Source organism: Prosopis cineraria, unplaced genomic scaffold, assembly GCF_029017545.1.
Source record: "Prosopis cineraria cultivar Desert tree isolate PC_DT_omini unplaced genomic scaffold, ASM2901754v1 PC3, whole genome shotgun sequence".
In the NCBI taxonomy this organism is placed as follows: domain Eukaryota; kingdom Viridiplantae; phylum Streptophyta; class Magnoliopsida; order Fabales; family Fabaceae; genus Prosopis; species Prosopis cineraria.
Genome location: NW_026555334.1, coordinates 1911776 through 1934658, shown reverse-complemented (window position 1 = coordinate 1934658; position 22883 = coordinate 1911776). Strand labels below are relative to the sequence as shown.

General features: G+C 32.0%; 1 protein-coding gene across 1 annotated transcript; it reads left to right on the top strand.

Annotated features, from left to right (window-relative positions):
* Window positions 1–2503: 2503 nt before the first annotated feature.
* Window positions 2504–10957, top strand: LOC129305006 (protein CHUP1, chloroplastic-like). Its single transcript, XM_054944902.1, has 7 exons — window positions 2504–3353; window positions 4115–4975; window positions 5596–5727; window positions 5817–5998; window positions 6100–6211; window positions 9544–9687; window positions 10393–10957. The coding sequence occupies exons 1-7, from the start codon at window positions 2667–2669 to the stop codon at window positions 10471–10473; spliced, it is 2199 nt and encodes a 732-aa protein (XP_054800877.1). The 5' UTR covers window positions 2504–2666; the 3' UTR covers window positions 10474–10957.
* The last annotated feature ends 11926 nt before the right edge of the window (window positions 10958–22883 follow it).

Sequence of the window (22883 nt, the reverse complement as noted above, 5' to 3'; positions counted from 1 at the left end):
TACATTTTTACCCCCTCGTTATGTGCTTTATGGTGGTTGGGTGGTCAATTCTTGTATAAGGAGTTGTTTGGTGCTTGTGGTTGTTTAGACAAGTATATTAGATCTTATTAAGTGTGGTTCAAGCTCTTGTGGGGCTAATGAATTATAGTTTGAGATTTGGACACCTGGTTGATGGTTTTAGAAGTAAAAATATGAAAGTGTGGTCTCGAGTGTCCAAATTCTTCATTTGATGTTAGATTGATATAAAACTAAAACCGTTAGCTAGATTATGAATTGTTGATGTGTGGACACTTGAATCATCTCAATCAGATATCCAAGTTAAAAGTTATGCTCGTCGAAAGTTTACAATTGAGTAGTTGTCATGAGAGTTGCTATTATGATATCTTTGGCCGCAGCTAATAGATTATCGGCTGCAACCAAAGGACTTCTCAAGATTATTTGGCCACATTCGTGAGAGAATTGGCTACATCCAAAACTTTACTAGAAGTGTTGGCTGTGGCTTAATATTCTTTGATCATAGCCCTATTAAGCAAAAATGACCCTTTTTACTTTATTTTGATTTGTTTTCACTCTAATTATTTTTCATGCTTCCCAAACACTTTTTACTTTGATTTATAATGACTAAATAACTTTTAGATTTAATTTTGAGATTTAATGATTTATGAAATCTCATCTTTATGGGGTTTTCTTACTTAGACTTTTTAAATTTTTATGTAGTCAAAATTGATCATTTTCTTTCCATGATATTTTTTATTATTAAATTAGTTATAAATATTATGGTAGATCTGCCTTAAGGTTAACTATTTGCTAATTATGTGTTTAAAAATTGAAGGTTTTACAATAAGTTTAAAAAATGCAAATATATTTCTCCAATATTTCAACATTAATAAAATGAGAGTAAAATTGTCCATATATAATTATCTTTCCTCCTCTCTCCGCTTGAACTAAACAAGATAACATCAAACTCATCCTCTACTCTTAAACCAAACATACCTTAAGGGCTCATTTCCTTCTACCTCTCTTCTAGAACCATTTTCACATTGTCCCTAAGCTATTCTAACATACTTTAACATGGTATTAGTCATTGGGTATTAAGATTCCACTACCCATTTTCCAAATCACCCAAATACTTAACATTTAACTTAGGGTTTTGCTATGTTTTCCATTAATCCATGAAAAACTACTATCCAAACTCATAGAACACTTAAACAATTTCAAATAAACCATCAAAATTCAATTCAATCACTAATAATAATATTTTTTTTATTTTAATAATAATAATATTTTTAATAATAAATACTGAAACGATCATTTCATTTTAAGATTTTGTGCTTAAAAATAAGTCTAACTGTAATATTTTTTTAAATTTGTTTTGGGCTATTCCCTTTATTTAGAATTGTAAGATACTTTTAATTAATGATACATTCTAATAAGTTAGTTAATGACATTTAAAATTGCAAACTCTTTTAGTCTTATTTATAAGTCACTTTTAACATATTTTGCTGTAACCAAGAAATATATTTAAACTTATTAACTATGTCTTAAAATTTAATAAATTATTAACTTTGTCCTTATTAAATATGCATATTTTAACAACATATTATTGTCTCTCCAACATTCAATAGAGGGTAAAATAGAAAATTTAAGTTAAAAATTTAATGAGGTGATTTATAAATATAATAAAAAAATATTCTCTCTACCTTATAAATAAGATTAGGAGTATTCTTTTACTGTTTACTTTTATTAATATGGTGTTTTAATTAAAAAAAACTTTACTCCTTTCTTTAAAAAATGTTTTAATTTTTTAAAGGGTTGAATGTATAAAAATATAAGTCATTTTTAGTCTTTTAAGGTGTAATTATTATCTTTGTCCAAAAGTATTTCTATTAAATAAATCACTTTATATTTATTTTAATGTTAAACACCTTATTAAATAGAGATAAATGTGAAAATATATAGTTAGTTTAAAGACAAGTAACTATTTTATTGAAAGTGAGATTCAGTTAAAAATGTTTTATTTTTTTAATAGAGTGAGTATTATTTATACCTCTAATTAAAGATATTTTCTTAATAAAATTTGATTAATTATATCTTAAAAAGATAAAAAAATACCTTATACTGGTATTTTTGAACATGATTATTTAAAAATGTGCATTATAATATTAAATGGAAGGAATATCTCGCGGTTCTTGCTAACAAAAAATTAATTAGATTCATTTATTATGAAAATCAAGGAAATTGACTTGATTATTTTTGGAATTTATTTTGAGGGGAAAAATAAATTTCCCACACGCACGCATCCTCATTCTTCCCTTTTGCTCTTTTTCCTTTCCAAACAATCAAAAGTTGACTCTGGCAAATTGGAGCTCCTGTGGTCCCCACTTGCGTAAAAACGACCGTTGCAGTTCCCTAGTTCCGCCCTCGTACTGCTCGCGCAGTTAAGTGCCCCACTCAGCTCAGCTTTCCTCATTCAAATTTCAAAATTTCAAATACTCAGAGCAGAGAAAAGCAAAGCTGCCATTTCACTCTCCACCTCACATCACATATCATTCATCCCTCTCACAAATTCAAATTGGAGCTTACAAGCTTCAATGGAGTTGAAGTTTCAATCCTAAGAGGAAATCACACCATTGTTATTCTCTGTTAGTTCTCAAGTTTCATTCACAATGGGAGAAGAAAACGTAGCAGAGAAGAGGTCCAATACCAAGGGTCCGTCAAAATTTGCCGATCAAAATCAGAATCCAAAGCTTCAAAATGCGAAAGGAAATTCGAATCACTCGAAACCTAGGTTATCATCTTCCTGGGGAGCACACATTGTCAAAGGCTTCACCGCAGACAAGAAAACGAAACCGCAAGCGACGGCCCCGAACAAGAAACAACCTCTGGCGAATTCAGTAGCAGTGCCCACTCATTCAAGAGTCAAGAGATCTCTCATCGGTGATTTGTCGTGCTCGATGCATGTTGCTCAGGTTTATCCGAATCTGACGCATCGGAGACAGTCGTCGACGGACTTGTTTACTGAGTTGGATCATATGAGAAGCCTTCTTCAAGAATCGAAGGAGAGAGAGTTGAAGCTGCAAGCAGAACTGTCTGAGTGTAAGAGAAATCAAAAGGAGCTTGAAGATGATAAAACTAAGCTTGCTGAGCAGTTAGCTGCTTTAACAACATGCGTTTCAGAAAGACAAGAAGAACAAGAGGTGAAAGGAGTCCTCAAGGATAGTACTCAGAATCTGGAGCTTGAGGTTGTTGAATTGAGGCGATTGAATAAGGAGCTACAGATGCAAAAAAGGAACCTCACTTGCAGACTCTCTTCTTTGGAGTCTCAGATGTCTTGTCTTGCTAAATCTTCAGAGGTAATTCTCTAGTTCACTGTTGCTTCGTGAGATATAGATTTTCTCTCTATTAATCCCTTATTTTTCAAACAGAAAGGCAAATTTTCGATTAAGCTGACTTGCTTAACATAAATCTAATTCTTCACTATTTAATACACTCAGTGTCTCGATCGAGAGGAAAAATATTAAAATAGCGGCATTCTGTTCTATCTTGTTGTAGAAATAGTTATTCCCAATTACATTCGTTAATTTCTTATGTTCGTTTTGGCAATTCTTTTCCGTTTGTAGAATTTAAACTCCTGAAGCGCACATTCTTTTTTGCAACATTGCATTGTCCTTTGTCTTGGCAGAGCTGAGAAATTTATTTAATGTATATAAAATTTACTTACGAAAATTTCATGTCTCTCCGCTTTAATAGTTGATTTTCCCCACTGCCACGAGTTAATCTTCCACAGTTATTAATTTTACATACGTGCATATTGAGATTTTTTTTGGCCCATGTATACTGAGTTAGTTTGTCAAAGTAAAGTAAACATCCACTATTTTAACCAGAAAAGAAGGAGGAGGAGTAAACATCCACTATTGTAAGGGAATAACAAGTATGCATTGAGTTTCTCAGTATATTGGACTAACTCGAATAGAGGAATGATTTTGGTAGGTTTTTATGATCCAAATATTGTATTTACTCAAAAATTTGCTAAAGCCTAAAGGGAGATTTTTTTCGTTTTGTTTTCCTGATATAACATCTTTTCACCCTGCATTTTCGCGATGCTTGTAATCAGAGTGATATTATAGCGAAAATCAAAGCCGAGGCATCATTGCTCAGACTGACAAATGAAGATCTGTGCAAGCAAGTAGAAGGTTTACAAATGAGCAGGTTAACTGAGGTTGAAGAACTTGCCTATCTAAGGTGGGTAAATTCATGCTTAAAAAACGAGTTGAAGAATTCATCATGCTCAACGCCTGATTCTGTTGATAAGCCTTCCTCATGCCCTCGCTTATTCGAGAATAGTGTAAATAGTTTCAATTTAATGAAGCCGCCAAAGAAATGGCCCATAAGTAGTGACCATTTGTCACAAGTAGAAGAATGCCCAGATAGTCTTATAGGGAGAAGCCCCAGAAGAAGGCACTCTATTAGTGGATCGTCAAATTGTTCAGAGGAAGACACCGCATTAAGTAAGAGGAGACAATCTGATTATTTCTTATGCACAAAAGAAATGGAAAAACAATCTGATTTGGAGATTGTCCAAAGGCCACAATGTTTGGGGAGCTTCCAAGAAGCAAACAAACTTTTGGCTTCTTCAGATGTTGAGAAAAGGGCCTTGCGTATTCCTAATCCACCTCCAAGGCCATCTTCATATTCTATGTCTAGTAATTCAAAACAAGAAAATACCAGTCAAGTCCCACCTCCACCTCCTCCTCCTCCTCCACCACCACCACCTCTGAATTTTGCACAGAGGAGTAGTAACACAGGAGGGATGGTGAAACGAGCTCCACAAGTAGTGGAATTGTACCATTCACTCATGAAGAGAGATTCTAGAAAGGATTCTTCAAATGGTGGACTTTCCGATGCACCAGATGTTGCTGACGTTCGTAGCAGCATGATTGGAGAAATTGAAAACCGCTCGTCACATTTGCTTGCTGTGAGTAATTTCAACTTTTCATGTTCCTTATTTGGGTTATAGTGCTTTCTTTCTTGTAGTTTTTGAAAAGTATTAAGTTGTTCGTTCTTATTATTATTTTTACATTGCATTAAATTTTTTAAATGGGAGTGACCATTTGACTTTTTAGCACTTTGAATATGGTTAAGATTAACAATTAACAAAATGCTTAAAGTAGATGTTTACCCAAAAAAAATGCTTAAAGTAGATGATTGAAAATCACTCACGTGTGGCGTCACATGCTATCTAAGATTAGTGATTTAAGTGAATTATCATGAACCTTATACATTAGAGTATCTAAATAACACCTGGTTGAATATGTTGGGATAATTTAAGAAAGGTTTGAAAAGAGAGGGATCACTTTTAATTTTTTAAAACTAAAATCATCCAATACAAGCTTTTAAACAACACGAACTAAACTAAATTTTGGTTGAATTTTTAAGACCAAAAAAGTATGGTTTTGAGCATCAGCACCGGGAGAAGTGAAATCTCGGGGATTTAATAACAGATTTATCAAACCATTTCAATGTCTTGGAATTTTGATTTGATGAACGCTCTGCTTTACATTAGTGTATAACTGTTCATTATCCATTGGTATGTAGATAAAAGCAGATGTTGAGACACAAGGGGAATTTGTAAATTCTTTGATTAGAGAGGTAAACAATGCAGTTTATCAGAACATAGAAGATGTAGTGGCATTCGTGAAGTGGCTGGATGATGAACTCTGCTTCCTCGTAAGATATTTCATTCATTTGAATGTGAAAGAAAGTACTTCTGTACGTTCTTGTCTAATTATACTGGTTTTGATCATGCAAACTCTTAGGTGGATGAGAGAGCAGTCCTAAAGCATTTTGATTGGCCAGAAAAGAAAGCTGACACATTACGAGAAGCCGCGTTCGGATACAGAGATCTGAAAAAATTGGAGACTGAAGTGTCGTCTTACAAGGACGATCAGCGGCTACCTTGTGATATTTCTCTAAAGAAAATGGTTGCATTATCAGAAAAGTATTCAACTGAATATCTGTGGGAGTACAAATAAGTCCTGTATAGTACATAATTTAGCCATTATTGAGCTCATTCAATTTTATGCTTGTTTCCCCTGTCAGGATGGAGCGTACTGTTTATAACCTTCTCCGCACAAGAGACTCTTTGATGCGCAACTGCAAGGAGTTCCGAATCCCTGTAGAATGGATGCTTGATAACGGAATCATTGGAAAGGTACATCATACTTTTCATCTGTCTACATTAACATGCGAACAATGACTTTGACATGACACCTTGCTTGTGCCATTTATATAAAATGAAAGCATTACCAATGTCAGTATCTGTTGGACAGTGTTTCCTGGAAAAGGGTTTATTAGCAGCAATGAAGTCAAGATATTTAATTTTAAATAATAAGTCTTATCAACAATAATATCAATAATAAATCTTATTATGTGCAATAGACATATACTCTCTTCATTCCCAATCATAAGACGCTTTCAACTACTTTACAAAAACCGAGAAATTAAAAATAAGAAGAGAGAAATATACAATACATGATAAGTCATAAAATTAAATTTACAATAGGGTTGGAATTGAAAAATAATAATAAATAAATAACCTTCCATGTGCCTTGTATTAAAGACTAAATAATCCTTCTAAAAAATGTTCTATAATAGAATAGTATGAAGTATATATATGCAACACTTACAAGATATGACAATATTGTTGCAAAAAAAAAAAAAAATATGACTGAGCATTTGTATTTACATTTGAAAATTATATATTTTGTCACATGCAATGGTGTATGTGTATATATATATGTATACTGTATCGTGCCTTATATTTGTATGTATGTATATATGTATGTATGTATGAAGTCAAGATATTTAATTTTAAATAATAAATCTTATTAACAACAACATCAATAATAAGTCTTATTATATGCAATATACATGTACTCTTTTCATTCTCTATCATAAGGCATTTTCAACTACTTCACAGCCGAGGAATTAAAAATAAGAAAAGAGAGATATACAATATATGATAAGTCATAAAATTAAATTTACAATAGGGTTAAATTGGAAAAATAATAATAAATAAATAACCTTCCATGTGCTTTGTATTAAAGACTAAATAATCCTTCTAAAAAATGTTCTCTAATAGAATAGTAGGAAGTATATACATGCAACACTTACAAGATATGACAATATTGTTGGAAAAAAAAAAAAGATATGACTAAACATTTGTATTTACATTTGAAAATTATATATTTTGTCACATGCAGTGATGTGTGTGTATGTCTGTATATTTACTGTATTGTGCCTTATATTTGTATGTATATATATGTATATATGTGCGAATTCAAGATATTTAATTTTAAATAATAGATCTTATCAACAACAACATCAATAATAAGTCTTATTATATGCAATATACATATACTCTCTCCATTCCCTATTATAAGGCGCTTTCAACTACTTCACAGGAACCAAGGAATTAAAAATAAGAAGAGAGAGATACACAATATATGATAAGTAATAAACTTAAATTTACAATAGGGTTGAAATTGAAAAATATCAAGATATTTAATTTTAAATAATAAATCTTATGAACAACAACATCAATAATAAGTTTTATTACATCCAATATACATATACTCTCTTTATTCTCTATCATAAGGTGCTTTCAACTACTTCATAGGAACTAAGGAATTAAAAATAAGAAGAGAGAGATACACAATATATGATAAGTCATAAAATTAAATTTACAATGGGGTTGAAATTGGAAAATAATAATAAATAAATAATCTTCCATGTGCTTTGTATTAAAGACTAAATAATCCTTCTAAAAAATGTTCTATAATAGAATAGTAGGAAGTATATATATGCAAAACTTACAAGAGATGACAATATTGTTGACAAAAAAAAAAAAAGGATACAATCTGAAAATTTGTATTTACATTTGAAAATTATATATTTGTCACATGTAGTGGGGGGTGTGTGTGTATGTATGTATACTGTATCGTGCCTTATATTTGTATGTATATATATATGTATGTATGTGTGAAGTCAAGATATTTAATTTTAAATAATAAATTTTATCAACGACAACATCAATAATAAGTCTTATTATATGCAATATACATATACTCCCTTCATTCCCAATCATAAAGCGCTTTTAACTATTTCATAGGAACCTAGAAATTAAAAATAAGAAGAGAGATATACAATATATGATAAGTCATAAGATTAAATTTACAATAGGGTTGGAATTGGAAAATAATAATAAATAAATAACCTTCCATGTGTCTTGTATTAAAGACTAAATAATCCTTCTAAAAAAATGTTCTATTATAGAGATAGTATGAAGTATATAAATGCAACACTTACAATATATGACAATATTGCTGACCAAAAAAAAAATGACTAAACATTTGTATTTACATTTGAAAATTATATATTTTGTCACATAGAGTGGTGTGTGTGTATATATGTATGTATACTGTATCGTGCCTTATATTTGTGCAAGAACTAATGTTTCTAAGATGATTTGAGTTTAGCATGTCACTCAATCTGACATGAGAAGATCCGGTCTTGTCCGGTCCTATTAAAAGCTGGTTCTTTAAGACTGAAAAGACTAAAAAGATCAGACTATTTTTTTGAGTTGGATTGGATAGGAGATTGGGTATTTGGACCACTTGGTCTAGTCTGGTCTTATTAAATTTATTTAATATGATTATAATTAATTTACTAATTATTTATAATAATAAGTTAAGACTATTTAATAGGTCTAGTTTCTGGCACGGTCACATACTCAGACTAATAATTTAATAATCTTGACCAATTGGATTGTAACTAAAATATTTTTTTTTGTTGTTGGAAATTATCATGGATTTAATGATTATAAGTGTTTTTATTATCTTAATTAAGTTTATTAAGTTGAAATGGATTATTGCCTCTCATAGAGGGAAAAAAAAAGTGAGTAAGTACTGGACTAACAGGACCAGTCTTCCAGTCCTATGAACCAAATTCGGTCCTGTTAATCTTTAGGTTATCACTGAACTATACCAGATTACAGGTTACCTAACCTAATCCTTTTCATGAAAGAGACTAGACTTCGGGTTAGGTTGAAATTTAGTTCCGTCCCATCTTTTGTGCAGCCCACATTACTTGATGACGCAAGCTTGAAAAGTGAAGACCATAATGGTCTATCTTTTTTTTGATAACACCATAATGAGATCTAAATGGAAATGAAATGCTTATTTTCTACCAGTACATGCAATCACATCAGTACTAATACACGTGATCCCATTGGAACTTCACAATTAACAGTGTTGAAGCGAGGTTAGTATTAAGATGAGTGACCTTTTGAAAAGTCCATCTGTCCATGTATTGCTATTCTTTTTTTCTTTTTTTTGGGAAGTATATCACAAATGATGCATATAGCTTCAAATAACATCTAGAATTTTAAGTAAGAAACATGGAAACTGGACTCCTTGGGCGGTGGAAGGATGAATTGTTTCTGGTTTAGAGAGCTTCAAACGACACTAAAATTTAATGTTGCAGATAAAGCTAGTCTCAGTTAAACTGGCAAAAAAGTATATGAAAAGGGTAGCTATGGAACTTCAAACCAAGGCATCAACAGAAAAAGATCCTGCAATGGACTACATGCTTCTCCAAGGAGTGAGATTTGCGTTCAGAATCCATCAGGTTCATTCCCTCTTTATTTTGGCAACTATCCAGTATTATTTTAAAATTAAAAGTGATAAATGTGAAAAAAGTTATACCTTTAAATTTTTAAATTTTAACTGTACAAAACAGTTGACATTTTTGAAGTATAGTTTTTTCTCATAGTTAAATTCTTCCTTGCAATTATCATTAACTCTAAAAAAATTCCTGTAAACAAAGGGATTGTTGGGAATCCACATACGAGAGACGATGAATCATTTCATTTTATTTGCTGTATCTGATTATTATTTTCATTTACTTTAATTTATTCCTTGATATTGCTCAATTAACACCATAAGGACAAAAATGGTTGTACTTGGAATAAATAAATTAGACTGACCACTTACTTGTCTCTAATTGAATTTTGGGGCACCACATTCCTTATTGAGTAAATTAAAAATGCTGCTTAATCTACATTACATGTTATTTTTCTTATTTTCATTTTATATGTTTTTTTTATTTTTATCCTGTTTGAAACACGGATGCTATATTGTATATTTAATCATTGTTATGGAGACTTCTGGATTTTGCCATGTCATTCTTTTTTTTTCCCCCCCTTTTGTATGCACATGTTTTGCTTATGAAGCACCAATATTTTAATTTGCTTAACTAATCTGTGTTGGCATCGTATCCAATACTGATATGCGTTGAAGTGCTAATGTTTTCCCACTTCATTTCTGAATACAGTTTGCTGGGGGATTTGATGCAGAAACAATGCATGCGTTTGAAGAACTTCGCAATCTTGCATGTTTGCTTAACAAAACATAAGAGAAGGGAACAGGTGGCTATGGCTTGAGCTTACCTTCTCAGTAAGCTATGAGAATACAAATTATAGTGGATTTGATTTCACGTTATAAACTATTGAAACTATAGTTTTGGTGAAAGCAAGTAATTACTTGTTATCATCCAAACTATGGTTTTAATGATTTCTAAATATAAAACCAAACACGCTATCAAATTTCGTGGGTTTGGTTTTTGTTTCCACATCCCTTGAAAATTATAAAAAGAAAGGGGAAAATTTTGTTTTATATTTTCGAATCTTTTGAATAGATCTCCCTCAGGTGTTGATTGGAAATTTGCTGTAAGATTCGCATGGCTTTTTAGAATGACTATTGATTAAGTTGTGCAACACCAATGGGTGGATTTGGTAAGTGCGCTTTTTGGTTTTAATTTTTGTTGTATGCTCAAAAGAGGGAATATCATAATGTTGCGGTTAAAGTTCATGGAATTATATATGAGCATAAATAAAGAGTTTGGCCTTTTCTTCAATATTCATAATAATATAGATGTAAATTGGGATGGAAATATAATTTTTTAATTCAAAATTGTTTAAAAATAATTTAAAATAATTATAAAATTAAATTATTATTAATTATCACTTTTAATTACAATTTTAATAATGTTAATCTAAATACATTTATTACGATACATGTTAAATAAAGAGTTTGGCCTTTTCTTCAATATTCATAATAATATAGATGTAAATTGGGATGGAAATATAATTTTTTAATTCAAAATTTTTTAAAAATAATGTAAAATAATTATGAAATTAAATAATTATTAATTATCACTTTTAATTACAATTTAATAATGTTAATCTAAATACACTTATTACGATACATGTTAAATTACCCATTAACCTTGTAATTCAAAAATTACTCTAATGGATTTTATAAGTGACCTAAATACCCTTATTATAACCGTTAGATTTAATCAAATATATAAAAATTATTAAGATACATGTTAATGGATAAATGAGCAATTTACTCCTTAAATTTTAGATTTAGTAGAACCATAAATGCTAAACTTATTTATTATGCAAATTATTTCTCCAACTTTAAAAAATCATGCATTCTAGCCTCTTCTATTAATTTTGACTATTAGTTGATTAGAAAATAATAAAAAAACCTCAAAAATTATAAAAAAGAATAAAAAATTACATACAAGAACTAAAAAAAGTAAAAAAAAAAGGACCAAGTTTTTTATTATTTTTTTAATTTTTAAATTTATTTTTTAGATAACTAACATTTAAAGTTAACTTATGTTAATGATAAGATTCAGATTGTATGTTCTTCAAAAGTTGATAGAACATTTATATAATAAATGAGTTAAAAACCTGTGGAGCAACTAGACCTAAACTTTAGAAAATAATTTGCTTACTTACATTTCAAAAATTCAAACCAATTAATACAATTAGAACACTTTTTACTTATGTTATCGCCTCCATCAATATGAGACTTGATATTTTTAAGTATAATATAACAAAATCTTTGATAGTTGTTCGATTAAATTAGAGTTGGCTTCAATTTGCTGAGGGAATCCTCCTCCAAATTTAATCTAGATTTAGTATTTTTAATTTAAATATAAAAATTGTAATTTTTTTAATAAATATGCTTATCAATCTGACAGTCCAGATTTAATATAAATGGTTCAAATTTAATATTAAAAATTTAAATTAGCTTTTCATATATATTTTGGACAGTGCAAATATACTCTAGACAAAGCAATACCTTTATTAAAAAATTTTAATATTAAATTTAGACCATTTATATTAAATTTAGACTATCAGATTGATAAGCATACTTATTAAAAAATTTATAATTTTTATTTTTAAATTAAAAATATTAAATCTAGATCATCCAAATTAAATTTAGACGACCCAGATTTGCCTTTGCCTCAGTAGAGAGGCAGAGTTGAGGGAAGCTGACTCCATTACCATTGAGATTTCAAGTTTTCATAAGCTAATCAATCATCCCAAACATGTCATAACCAAAAATTAGAGTTGAAAACCTTTATGGAAGCATGCAAATCCAAATTGAGTCAAGCATTTGCAAAAGTTGGGAAAACATCATTTTTTACAAAATAACATGATGCACCACAGTGCATTGCACATGTTTTTATGGATAAAGGTGCATTTTTATCTTTGAAATATTTTTCGAAGAGCACCTAGCACCTTAACATTTTTATTGGAATAATTTTACCCTTAACATTTTCAAAACAGATCATTTTTGCTCTTTTTGACAAAATTTCAAAGTTGACATCAAACATTAACAATTAAAAAAATTTGACAGAAAGAGAAAAAATGCTCTGTTTTGAAAACGTTAAGGGCAAAATTGCTCCAATATAAATGTTAGGGTGTTTGGTGCTTCTTGGAAAATACTTCAAGGATAAAAATGCACCTTTATCCTTTTTTAGCAGAGTTGTCTCATGACAACTCCTAGGGCGAACTTCCAACGAGCCCCATTTTTCTGTCCGACATCCGATTAAAATGATCTAAATGTCTTTAGAGAGCTTTCTTCAAACTTTAGTTAATGGCACTAAATTTCCAATCAAATCATTTTTCAATCAAAAGTTGAACACCCATTGTGAAACTTACTTCCTCTTAACAATGTCATGCAACTCGAGTGTCCAAACCTCTATTCAAGTGCTAAGAGCTCACACTAATCTTTAAACCACCTTCAATGGACTATAATGGAGTTATGAATATCACATTTTCAATGCTCAATCCTTGATCATAAAAATATGAGAGGGAGTCAAATATTCATAAATCAACATATAAATTTCTATATTCATTCATTTACACAACTTCCTACTTACACTACTATTTTGTCCCTATTTAAATTTTACAACATTAGAACATACAATCTAGGATATAAAATACACATTTCAATTAGTTTAAAAAGTAATGCAAGCACCAAAAGCATATGAAATCTTAGTGGGAAATTATCAATGAAAATATATGTAAATAAACTATGAAGCCTACTAATAGGATTTCCTTTGAATCCTAAACCTCTGGTTGTTTTCCACATTCCTAATCTAAAGAGCTAGTTCATGTGATACTGAAGAATGGAGGGTGAGTAAGACCACCCAGTAACCAAGGTTAATATAACCTATACAAATGATTGTTAATTAATTATATATGTAAATAGCAATTACCTTATTTTTTCATAAATATTGTGTATTTTTCAAAAGGCTGTTATGATCACAATACTAAAAATCATGTGGCCAGACATAAACACATATCATCTCATAATATGTATAAATAATAATACATATATGGAGTCACAATAATAACAACCATGTGCCCTTATCAAATCAGGTCGGATTATAATAATAACAACCATATGGCCGAAACATGAAATGCATGATCAATATCAACTTTATACCTTTCTAATACCTTTGACATGAAATTGGTGGCTATTTAATAGCATGTCTATAAACTTGTATTAACCAAGCCTTCTGCTAGTGAGGAGTTTCCTAGCCAAGGCTACATCACTCATTTGTGATTTGCGATTTCCCCTAATACTAACAACAATAGGGCCTTATATCTTAATTTAGCCTTCTCATGAATCGGTAGAGACTAATTAGATTTGTGCCCCTCGAAGAACAAGTGGAATAGTCCCTTATCAATCATGAGACAATAACTACCTTCTGATTCCAACAGGTCGACAGTCTGACTAGCTTTCAATTACAATAGTAAGCCACCATTATCACGTAGATTTATCACATTACTCCTCTTCCTATTGTATGTGTGTCAAAAGTATGTGTGTGTCAAAGTCCCATATTGACTAAAAGAAGGACTTTCCTAGTGTATATATACTAAGGAACGAAGTAAGTTAGTAAAATAGGCTTGGAGGAGAAGTAGCCTCGCGCACATGAGACAAGCCAATAAGGGCAATCGCAGTTGAAATTAGCTGATTCGACCCCATGCGCGTGAGTTCAAGAGGCAATGGGTTCCTTTTACTGGGTTATTTTTACAAAAAATAATTAAATAAATAATTATTTTTAGCTTACCCGAAAAACCTTTGGTTTTACTGTTTTGAATTTGAATTTGAAGCCTTGACAGTTTTTTCAGCATTAAGCCTCTTCTGAAAACTAATTTTGTGAGTTAATGTCCTAAACGTTTTTGTCTGCCAACATCTTCAGATTAACCAATTTTGTGAAGTTAATATCTTAAACGTTTTGTCTACCAACATTTCCAGACAGAGGCTTAACTGTGATTTACGTCTGTATAACCCCCCAGATAAGTGTTTAAACGTGATTTATGAGAGTGTAACCGAAGCTTTAATCCGGTGATTATGAGCCAACGTTCTTGTCTCTATCTTCGGGCTATATATAGCCATGAGTGCAAATAAACAGAGTACCAGCCTCTTGAGTTTTCAAAACAATTCTCTCCTCACTCTGCCTTTTGCTCTTATGTTCGTCTTTTTGTCTGTGTTTTCTTTTTAGTCTCTATTGTTCTATTCCCTTACTCTACTGTAGGAAGTGCTTGTTTAATCTTGGGAAACTACCGGTTATTAGGAGTGCCAGAATAGTTCTTAACGACAGTGTCCTTCCAGGCACGACTCAAGCAGTTCGTAGTTCGCCATTCACGTTTACTACCAGTGCCACTAACAATCTTAAGAACTATTCAACCCAATGGCAACCAACAGTGCTAAGAATGTCACTCCTGAAGGTGTGCCCAGTGGTTCGGTAGGAGGTCAGTATGTCCCTGTCGCTGTTGCCGTCCCCTTACCGAGGCTATTCCCAGACATATCAAAGATAGAAGTCTTTAACGGTAGGAACTTCAAACGCTGGCAGGAACGAGTCTTCTCCATTCTTGACATGCATGGTGTAGTGTTAGTCTTGCTTAATCCGAGCCTCCTGCTGATACTGATCAAGCCCAGAGAGTTACATAGACTCATGCAAACAAGGTATGCCGACACACTATCATTAGCACTTTATCTAATGATTTGTTTGATGTCTACTATGTCTATAAGGAAGCTTGTAAGATATGGGAGTCCTTAGTGATAAAGTATACTACTGAGGATGCCGGCAAACAAAAGTTCATTGTGGGCAACTACTACAAATGGGAGATGACCGAGAGTAAGGATATAAAGGAATAAATCAATGAATATCATAAGCTGTTGGAGGAGCTTCATGCTGAAAACATCAACCTTTCAGATGAGTTCGTTGCTGGGATCCTGATTGAGAAGCTGCCAGATGGTCTGATTACAAACAGTAGCTGAAACACAAACATAAGCAGCTATCCTTGACTGACCTGATCACTCACATCATCATCGAAGACACTAACTGCAATATAATACGTGTAGCTCGAATAAGAGAAATGACATCTAAAGCTAACCTGGTGGAGACAAAGCCTCACAATAAGATGTATGATTCTAAAACTAAAGACAAGAAGAATAGGAAATCTAATTACAAACCCAATGCTTCTAACCCCTCTTTCAAGAAGAAAGGAGACTGTTTTGTCTGTGATAAACCAAGACACTATGTAGCATAGTGTAGGAAGAGAGTGAACCGTGATAAACCTTGAAAGCCAAATGTAAATTTAGTACAACGAGATGGTAACAGTGATGATGACATCATTACTACAGTGGTGTCACAAGCTCTCTTGATTTCAGATGTGGAGAAATGGGTGGTAGACTCTGGGGCTATTAGGCACATATGTGCTAGCCAAGAGATATTTACCTCCTATAATCTTGTAAAGGAAGGGGAAGACCATATTTACCTTACTGATTTTCGAACTGCTAAAGTTTAAGGAAAAGGAAAAGTGGTCTTAAAGCTCACATCAGGAAAGACTTTAGCTCTGAATGATGTTCTGCATGTGCCTGAAGTTAGAGCAAACTTAGTGTTAGTTGCTCTTTTAAGAAAAGCTGGGGTTAAAATATCATTTGAATCTGACAAGATTGTAATGACAAAAAATAATGTGTTTGTGGGCAAAGAGTATTGTAATCAGGGACTATTTGTTTTGAATGTTAATGAAATGAGTAGGACTGAATCTGCTGAGTATATGCTTGTTTATATGGTTGATTCCTTTGATCTGTGGCATGCTAGACTAGGTCACGCTAGTAAAAGTTATATAAATAGGATGCGACAACTTGGACTACTTTCTGAAATTAAAAACAATGATTTTGAAAAATGTGAAGTATGTGCAGAAATTAAGCAAAGTAAAAAAACCTCATTTTTCTAGTCAAAGAGAATCTAAATTTATTGTCTTTAATTCACACAGATTTAGGTGATTTAAAACAAACCATGACTAGATATGGTAAAAAATATTATATCACTTTTATTGATGATTTCAAGATATACTAAGGTATACTTGTTAAGAAAAAAAGATGAGGCTTTTAAAATTTTTTTTATATAAAGCAGAGGTTGAGAATCAGTTAAACAAAAGGATTAAAAAGGTTAGATTTGATAGAGGTGGAGAATATGTTTTGTTAAATGATATTTGTGAAAAAAAAGGAATTATACATGAGATAACACCTCCTTATTCTCCCGAGTCCAATGGTGTTACAAAAAAAAAATAGAACGTTAAAAGAAATGATGAATGCTTTGCTTGTGAGTTCTTCTGCGCCTGATAACTTGTGGGGTGAAGCTATTTTGTCTGCATGTTTTTTACAAAATAGGATACTTTATAAGAAAACAAAGAAAATACCTTATGAGTTATGGAAAGGGTTTACCCCAAATTTAAAATATTTGAAAGTGTGGAGGTGTCTTGCAAAAGTTTTATTACCTGATCCTAAAAAGAGAAAAATTGGTTCTAAAACTTCTGATTGTATGTTTATTAGATATGTTGAACAAAGTGCAGCATATTGCTTTTTAGTTTTAAAAAGTGATATTTTAGACCAAAATACAATTGTAGAGACTAAGGATGCTGAATTTTTTGAACATATTTTTCCTTTAAAAATTAAACATATTTCTAAACCCGTTGAGAATTCAGAGTTTGAACAAAATTTAAATGAGGATTTGGTTTTAAGGAGAAGTAAAAGGCAAATGAAAGAAATAAGTTTTGGAAATGATTTTTACACTTATTTAGTACAAGATGAATCGTTAAATTTTTATGAAGCTATTTCTTCTCCAGATGTCAAATTTTGAAAGGAAGCAATTGAAATTGAAATTGATTCTTTAAAGAAAAATAAAATTTGGGTTTTAGCAAATTTGCCACAAGGAGCTAAGGCTATTGGGTGTAAATGAATTTTTAAGAAAAAATATTTTTCAGACGATTCAATTAATAAATATAAAGTAAGGCTTGTGGCCAAGGGTTTTACTCAAAATGAAAATATAGATTATTTTGACACATTCACTCCTGTGACTAAAATCTCTTCTATAAGAGTTTTTATTGCTTTGGCTTTAATTTACAAGCCTTTTGTTCACCACATGGATGTTAAAACTGCTTTTTTAAATGGTGATTTGGAAGAAAAAATCTACATGGTACAGCCTGAGGGATGTGTGATTCCTGAGCAAGAAAACAAAGTTTGTAAACTTGTTAAGTCTTTGTATGGCTTAAAACAAGCACTTAAGCAATGTCATAAGAAATTTGATCAAGTTTTGACAATTAGTGGATTTTCTACTGTTGAAGTAGAAAGACATGTTTATACAAAACTTGTGAATAATGATTGTGTAATTATATGCTTGTATGTGGATGATATGCTAATTTTTGGCTCTAGTATGTGTGTTGTTAATAAAATAACAAATTTTCTTCAAATTTTGATATGAAAGATATGGGTAAAGCCAAGGTAATCTTGGGTGTAAAAATTATAAGAAATAAAAGTGGGATCTTGCTTTCCTAAGAACATTATGTTGAAAAAATTCTCAAAAAGTTTAGACATCTTGAAGATGGTCCTTTGAGTACTCCTTATGATTCGAGTGTGCAATTAAAAAAGCACAAGGGTGACCCAGTTGCTCAATCTAAGTATGCACAGATTATTAGGAGTCTGTTGTATTTGATAAACTTTACTAGGCCTGATATAGCTTATGCTGTAGGCAAATTGAGCAGATATACCCACTGTCCAAGCAGTAAACACTGAGAGGCTCTAGTGAGAGTCTTGAGATATTTGAGAGGTATCATGAATTATGGTATATTGCATAGTAGATTTTTTGTTGTATTGAAGGATACTGTAATGCTAACTGGATTTCAAATTCAGAAGAGACAAAATCCACAAGTGGTTATATATTCACTCTTGATGGTGGTGCAATAACCTGGAAGTCTGCAAAACAGACAATCAACATAAAATCCTCAAAGGATTCTGAGTTCATTACCATAGAGCTAGCTGGGACTGAGGCTGAGTGGTTGGAAAACTTCTTAGTGAGTATTCCAATAGGTGAAAAGCCCACACCATCAGTGTCTTTACAGCAATGACTAAAAATAAGACCTTTAACAGCAAAAGTAGACATATTCAATTAAGACATAATATTATAAGGCAGCTGTTCAAAGATAGGGTCATCTCAATCTATTATGTGAGATCAGAGTTAAATCTGGTGGATCCATTAACTAAAACCCTGGGGAAGAAATTTATTATTGAAACGTCGAGGGAAATGGGACTTAAGCCTATTTAAAATTAACGGTGATGGTAATCCAACCTTTGTGATTGGAGGTCCCATGAAAAAGGTTCAATGGGTAAGAATAAGTCACTTGTTAGTTCTGCTAGCACTGAATTCTATCCCTTCATATGGCTTAAGAAAGTGCTAGAATGCATTGAACGAAGGCTAAGCAAAAGCTCTTAATGTTTTCATAGTCCTTATGGAAGATGTATTCATTGCAGATATACTTGATGAAAACACCTATACAAATGAAGAGTGGGGCCACTCTTATGAGATTGTGACAAAATCTCTAAAGCATTTGTTAAAACCAGGCACGCGCATGGTCGATAACGTGCAAAACCGTCGTTAACAGTAGAGACTGTGGGGGTATAATCTGATTAATAAGACCTCTAGCACATGCTCAAGATCTGTTGGTTCAATAATAAAGTTACACCGACTTTTCTGTGTGCTAAGTTTTATTAGTCTAAGTTTAGTTCAAGTCGACAGACACTAAATTCAAAGTGATTATCTTCTGTGTGAATAACACAGACGAACATAGATTCTTTTGACACATGTGGGGGATTGTTGTATGTGTGTCAAAAGTGTGTATGTGTCAAAGTCCCACATTGACTAAAAGAAGGACTCTCCTAGTGTATATATACTAAGGAATGAAGTGGGCTAGTAAGATGGGCTTGAGGAGAAGTAGCCTCACGCACATAAGACAGGCCAACACAGGGCAATCGTAGTTAAAATCAACTGATTCACCCCTTGCGTGCGAGTTCAAGAGGCAATGGGTTCCTTTTACTAGGTTATTTTTACAAAAATAATTAAATAAATAATTTTTTTAGCTTAACTGAAAAACCTCTAGTTTTGCTGTTTCGAATTTGAACTTAAAGCCTTGGCAGTTATTTCAGCATTAAGCCTCTTTTGAAAATCGATTTTGTGAGTTAATGTCTTGAACATTTTTGTCTGGTAACGTCTCTAGATTAACCGATTTTGTGAAGTTAATATCTTAAATGTTTTGTCTGCTAACATTTCCAGACAGAGGCTTAATTGTGATTTACGTCTGCGTAACCCCCCAGACAAGTGTTTAAACGTGATTTATGAGAGTGTAACTGAAGCTTTAATCCTGTGATTATGAGCCAACATTCATATCTCCATCTGCGGGCTATATATAGCCATGGGTGCAGACAGAACAAAGTACTAGCCTCTTGAGTTTTCGAGGCAATTCTCTTTTCCCTCCGCCTTCTGCTCTTGTGTTCATCTTTTCATCTGTGTTTGCTTTTTAGTCTTTATTGTTCTGTTCCCTTGCTCTGCCGCAGAAAGTGCTTGTTTAATCCTGAAAAACTTTCGATCATCAAAAGGTGTGCCGAAATAGTTTTTAAGGACAATGTCCTTCCGGGCACGACTCAAGCAGTATGTCTGCCGCCGGTGCTGCCAACACTTCCTAAAGGCACTTCCACCATCAATGACCATGCCAATCATACGTCAACACTTAGTATGTAGATTTAACAATATTAATCACATTGTATCATGCTCATCACAATTTATCTCATCATACTCCACATAACTCAATATATTATATTATTCATTTTCATATATGCATGCTCTTACTTAATAGCATCTATCATACATGTATAAACATACATAACATTTCATCAAATTATACAAGTACTTGCACGTTACATGCTATATCACATTTGCAAAATTTACATTAAAAAAACAAGTTAATCTCTATCACAATTTCTAAACAAATCCTTTTAATGTACAATCAATTAACAAACTATATTTTTCCTTGTTACCTTAAACCTTTAAGAGGTCAAAAGTTTATCCCTCAATTACCAACACTTCCTAAGCTCCAATTAGTTTGAATGGTGCCAAATTTGTTTAGTCCACAATTTAATCATAAGGATAATTATTAATACCTTATTTAGATAAATTTCAACATTCTAACTCAATATTCCAAACTTATCAAAATCACCAACTTACTGTCAAAATATACTCATTAGGTTTACTAGGTTTTTTTAGCTCACACTGTCATTAATGAACTATTAAACCATTATTAATGACTATCAAACACTTCCAACCACCTCATGCATGCCAATTTTCGAACATTAATGGCATTCACAAACTAAACACTTGTAAAACCATTAATGTTAGATTTACATAATCTAACCAACTCATATTAACTCTATTTAAGTCAATGGGTTCAGATGCATAGCCATTATGGATCAAAGATCATCATTCCAACTCAAACCCCAACTCACACCTTTGAGAAAATGGAAGCAAAAGGAAGAGGGAAGTTGATACACTTACTTCTGATGTTATTAAGCTTCTAGACATCAAGAATCTTCCTCAAGAGCAAGCCCTACATAGCCATAATTGTGCTCTTTCTTTCTCTCATTCGCCTCCCTTTTTCTCTCTATTTTTTGAATTGATTTTCACTTTTTTTATTGTCAAAAATTGACCATGAGCCGCTGTGCACGCACATGCTGTGGTGCATGTCACAAAGAGATCTCTTTTTAGCTGATGGTCATCAATGTGCCATGATAGATGTGCTACACACTGCAACATGTGACATAAAGACTGCTTCATATGTTCTTACTTTTTGATGCCTAAGTGACTTGACTTCACATTGAACCCAAATTTAGGGTTAAAACCACAATCACATTCAGTGGACCTCTTTGGACATACATTACATTAATTTACTTAATTACCCCAATTAGGCTTGATTCTCAAGATTAAATTTTTTAGGATGTTACAAATGTACTTAACTTACTCACTGGATCCAAATCCAAAAATCTATCCAATAATTTTGTTCATAAATTAATATTAATTTATGCCTTGTTTGGTATAGAGAAGTGTTTTTAATGGAAGTAGATAAAGTATAAAAGTATGTTCGGTATATAGATATAAATGAGAGTGAATTTTATTTAATATTGCATTTATATTGTAAAAAGATTAAAATACTCTTAAAAATTATTTTAAAAAAGCCCCATCGAACCACAAGCACCTAAAGTGGCTATTATGAAAAAACCACCATCAAAGAAGATAACCATCGTCCAGAAGAAAAATTGAGGAAGACCATTACAATACTTAATCAACAAAGCATTCAAATACAAAATAATAATTATCTAATGTCATAAAATCATATCTAAAAATCATGGACACTCAAACACAAATTTGCAACCTTAAGGAAAGGATGGAGATCTACAACCCATATTCAAGTGAACATCAAAGAGAACTAGAGCAAGATCCATAAGTAGGAGAAGAACCCAAATAAATTGATGACAATTATCTCATGCTTTTGAACACATCCAAACATGGCCTACTTTAGAAGAACCCATATTCGTTAAAATTTGAAGGTTTCTAACGAGTACTAAGGTAGGGAGAAGAAAAAAGAGGGATCAAAGAAGAAGCATAGCCAAATGGAACTTCTCGAATCTGCAACCTAAATGGAGATTCCTTCATCAAGTGAGGCATGTAATTCACTTCAATCAATTTTGGTGAAACTAACTTCCTTCGTACAACTCACTTCCATCATGCCAAATGAACAAAAATAATGATTCCACTTTCACTCCCATTTCTTTCCCTCTAATTCCTTGCTATCAAACATGTTATTAATAGTTGTTAAAATTGAACACAACCCAAGCAATATATAAAAGCTGTGTGGGGTTGTCCATGCAACTTCCTTTATAATGCCAAAGTTCCCTACCATACCGATACAACATACCTTTAAGCTTGTTTAGATATTTCTCTAGAATTAATTATAGGGTCAAATACCAATAAAGATTGGATCTAGTAGAAAAGATTAACCCATTACAATGTGATGAACTAATGTTCAAATTCTTGTTAGAAGATGTGTCCACATTTAGTAC

Bases quoted from the DNA above. Each gene is read 5' to 3' on its own strand.
- LOC129305006 (XM_054944902.1), top strand. From the start codon at position 2,667: ATGGGAGAAGAAAACGTAGCAGAGAAGAGGTCCAATACCAAGGGTCCG. The intron at 6,212-9,543 runs GTACATCATACT...TTAATGTTGCAG, and splicing joins ATAACGGAATCATTGGAAAG to ATAAAGCTAGTCTCAGTTAA. The intron at 9,688-10,392 runs GTTCATTCCCTC...TTCTGAATACAG, and splicing joins TTGCGTTCAGAATCCATCAG to TTTGCTGGGGGATTTGATGC.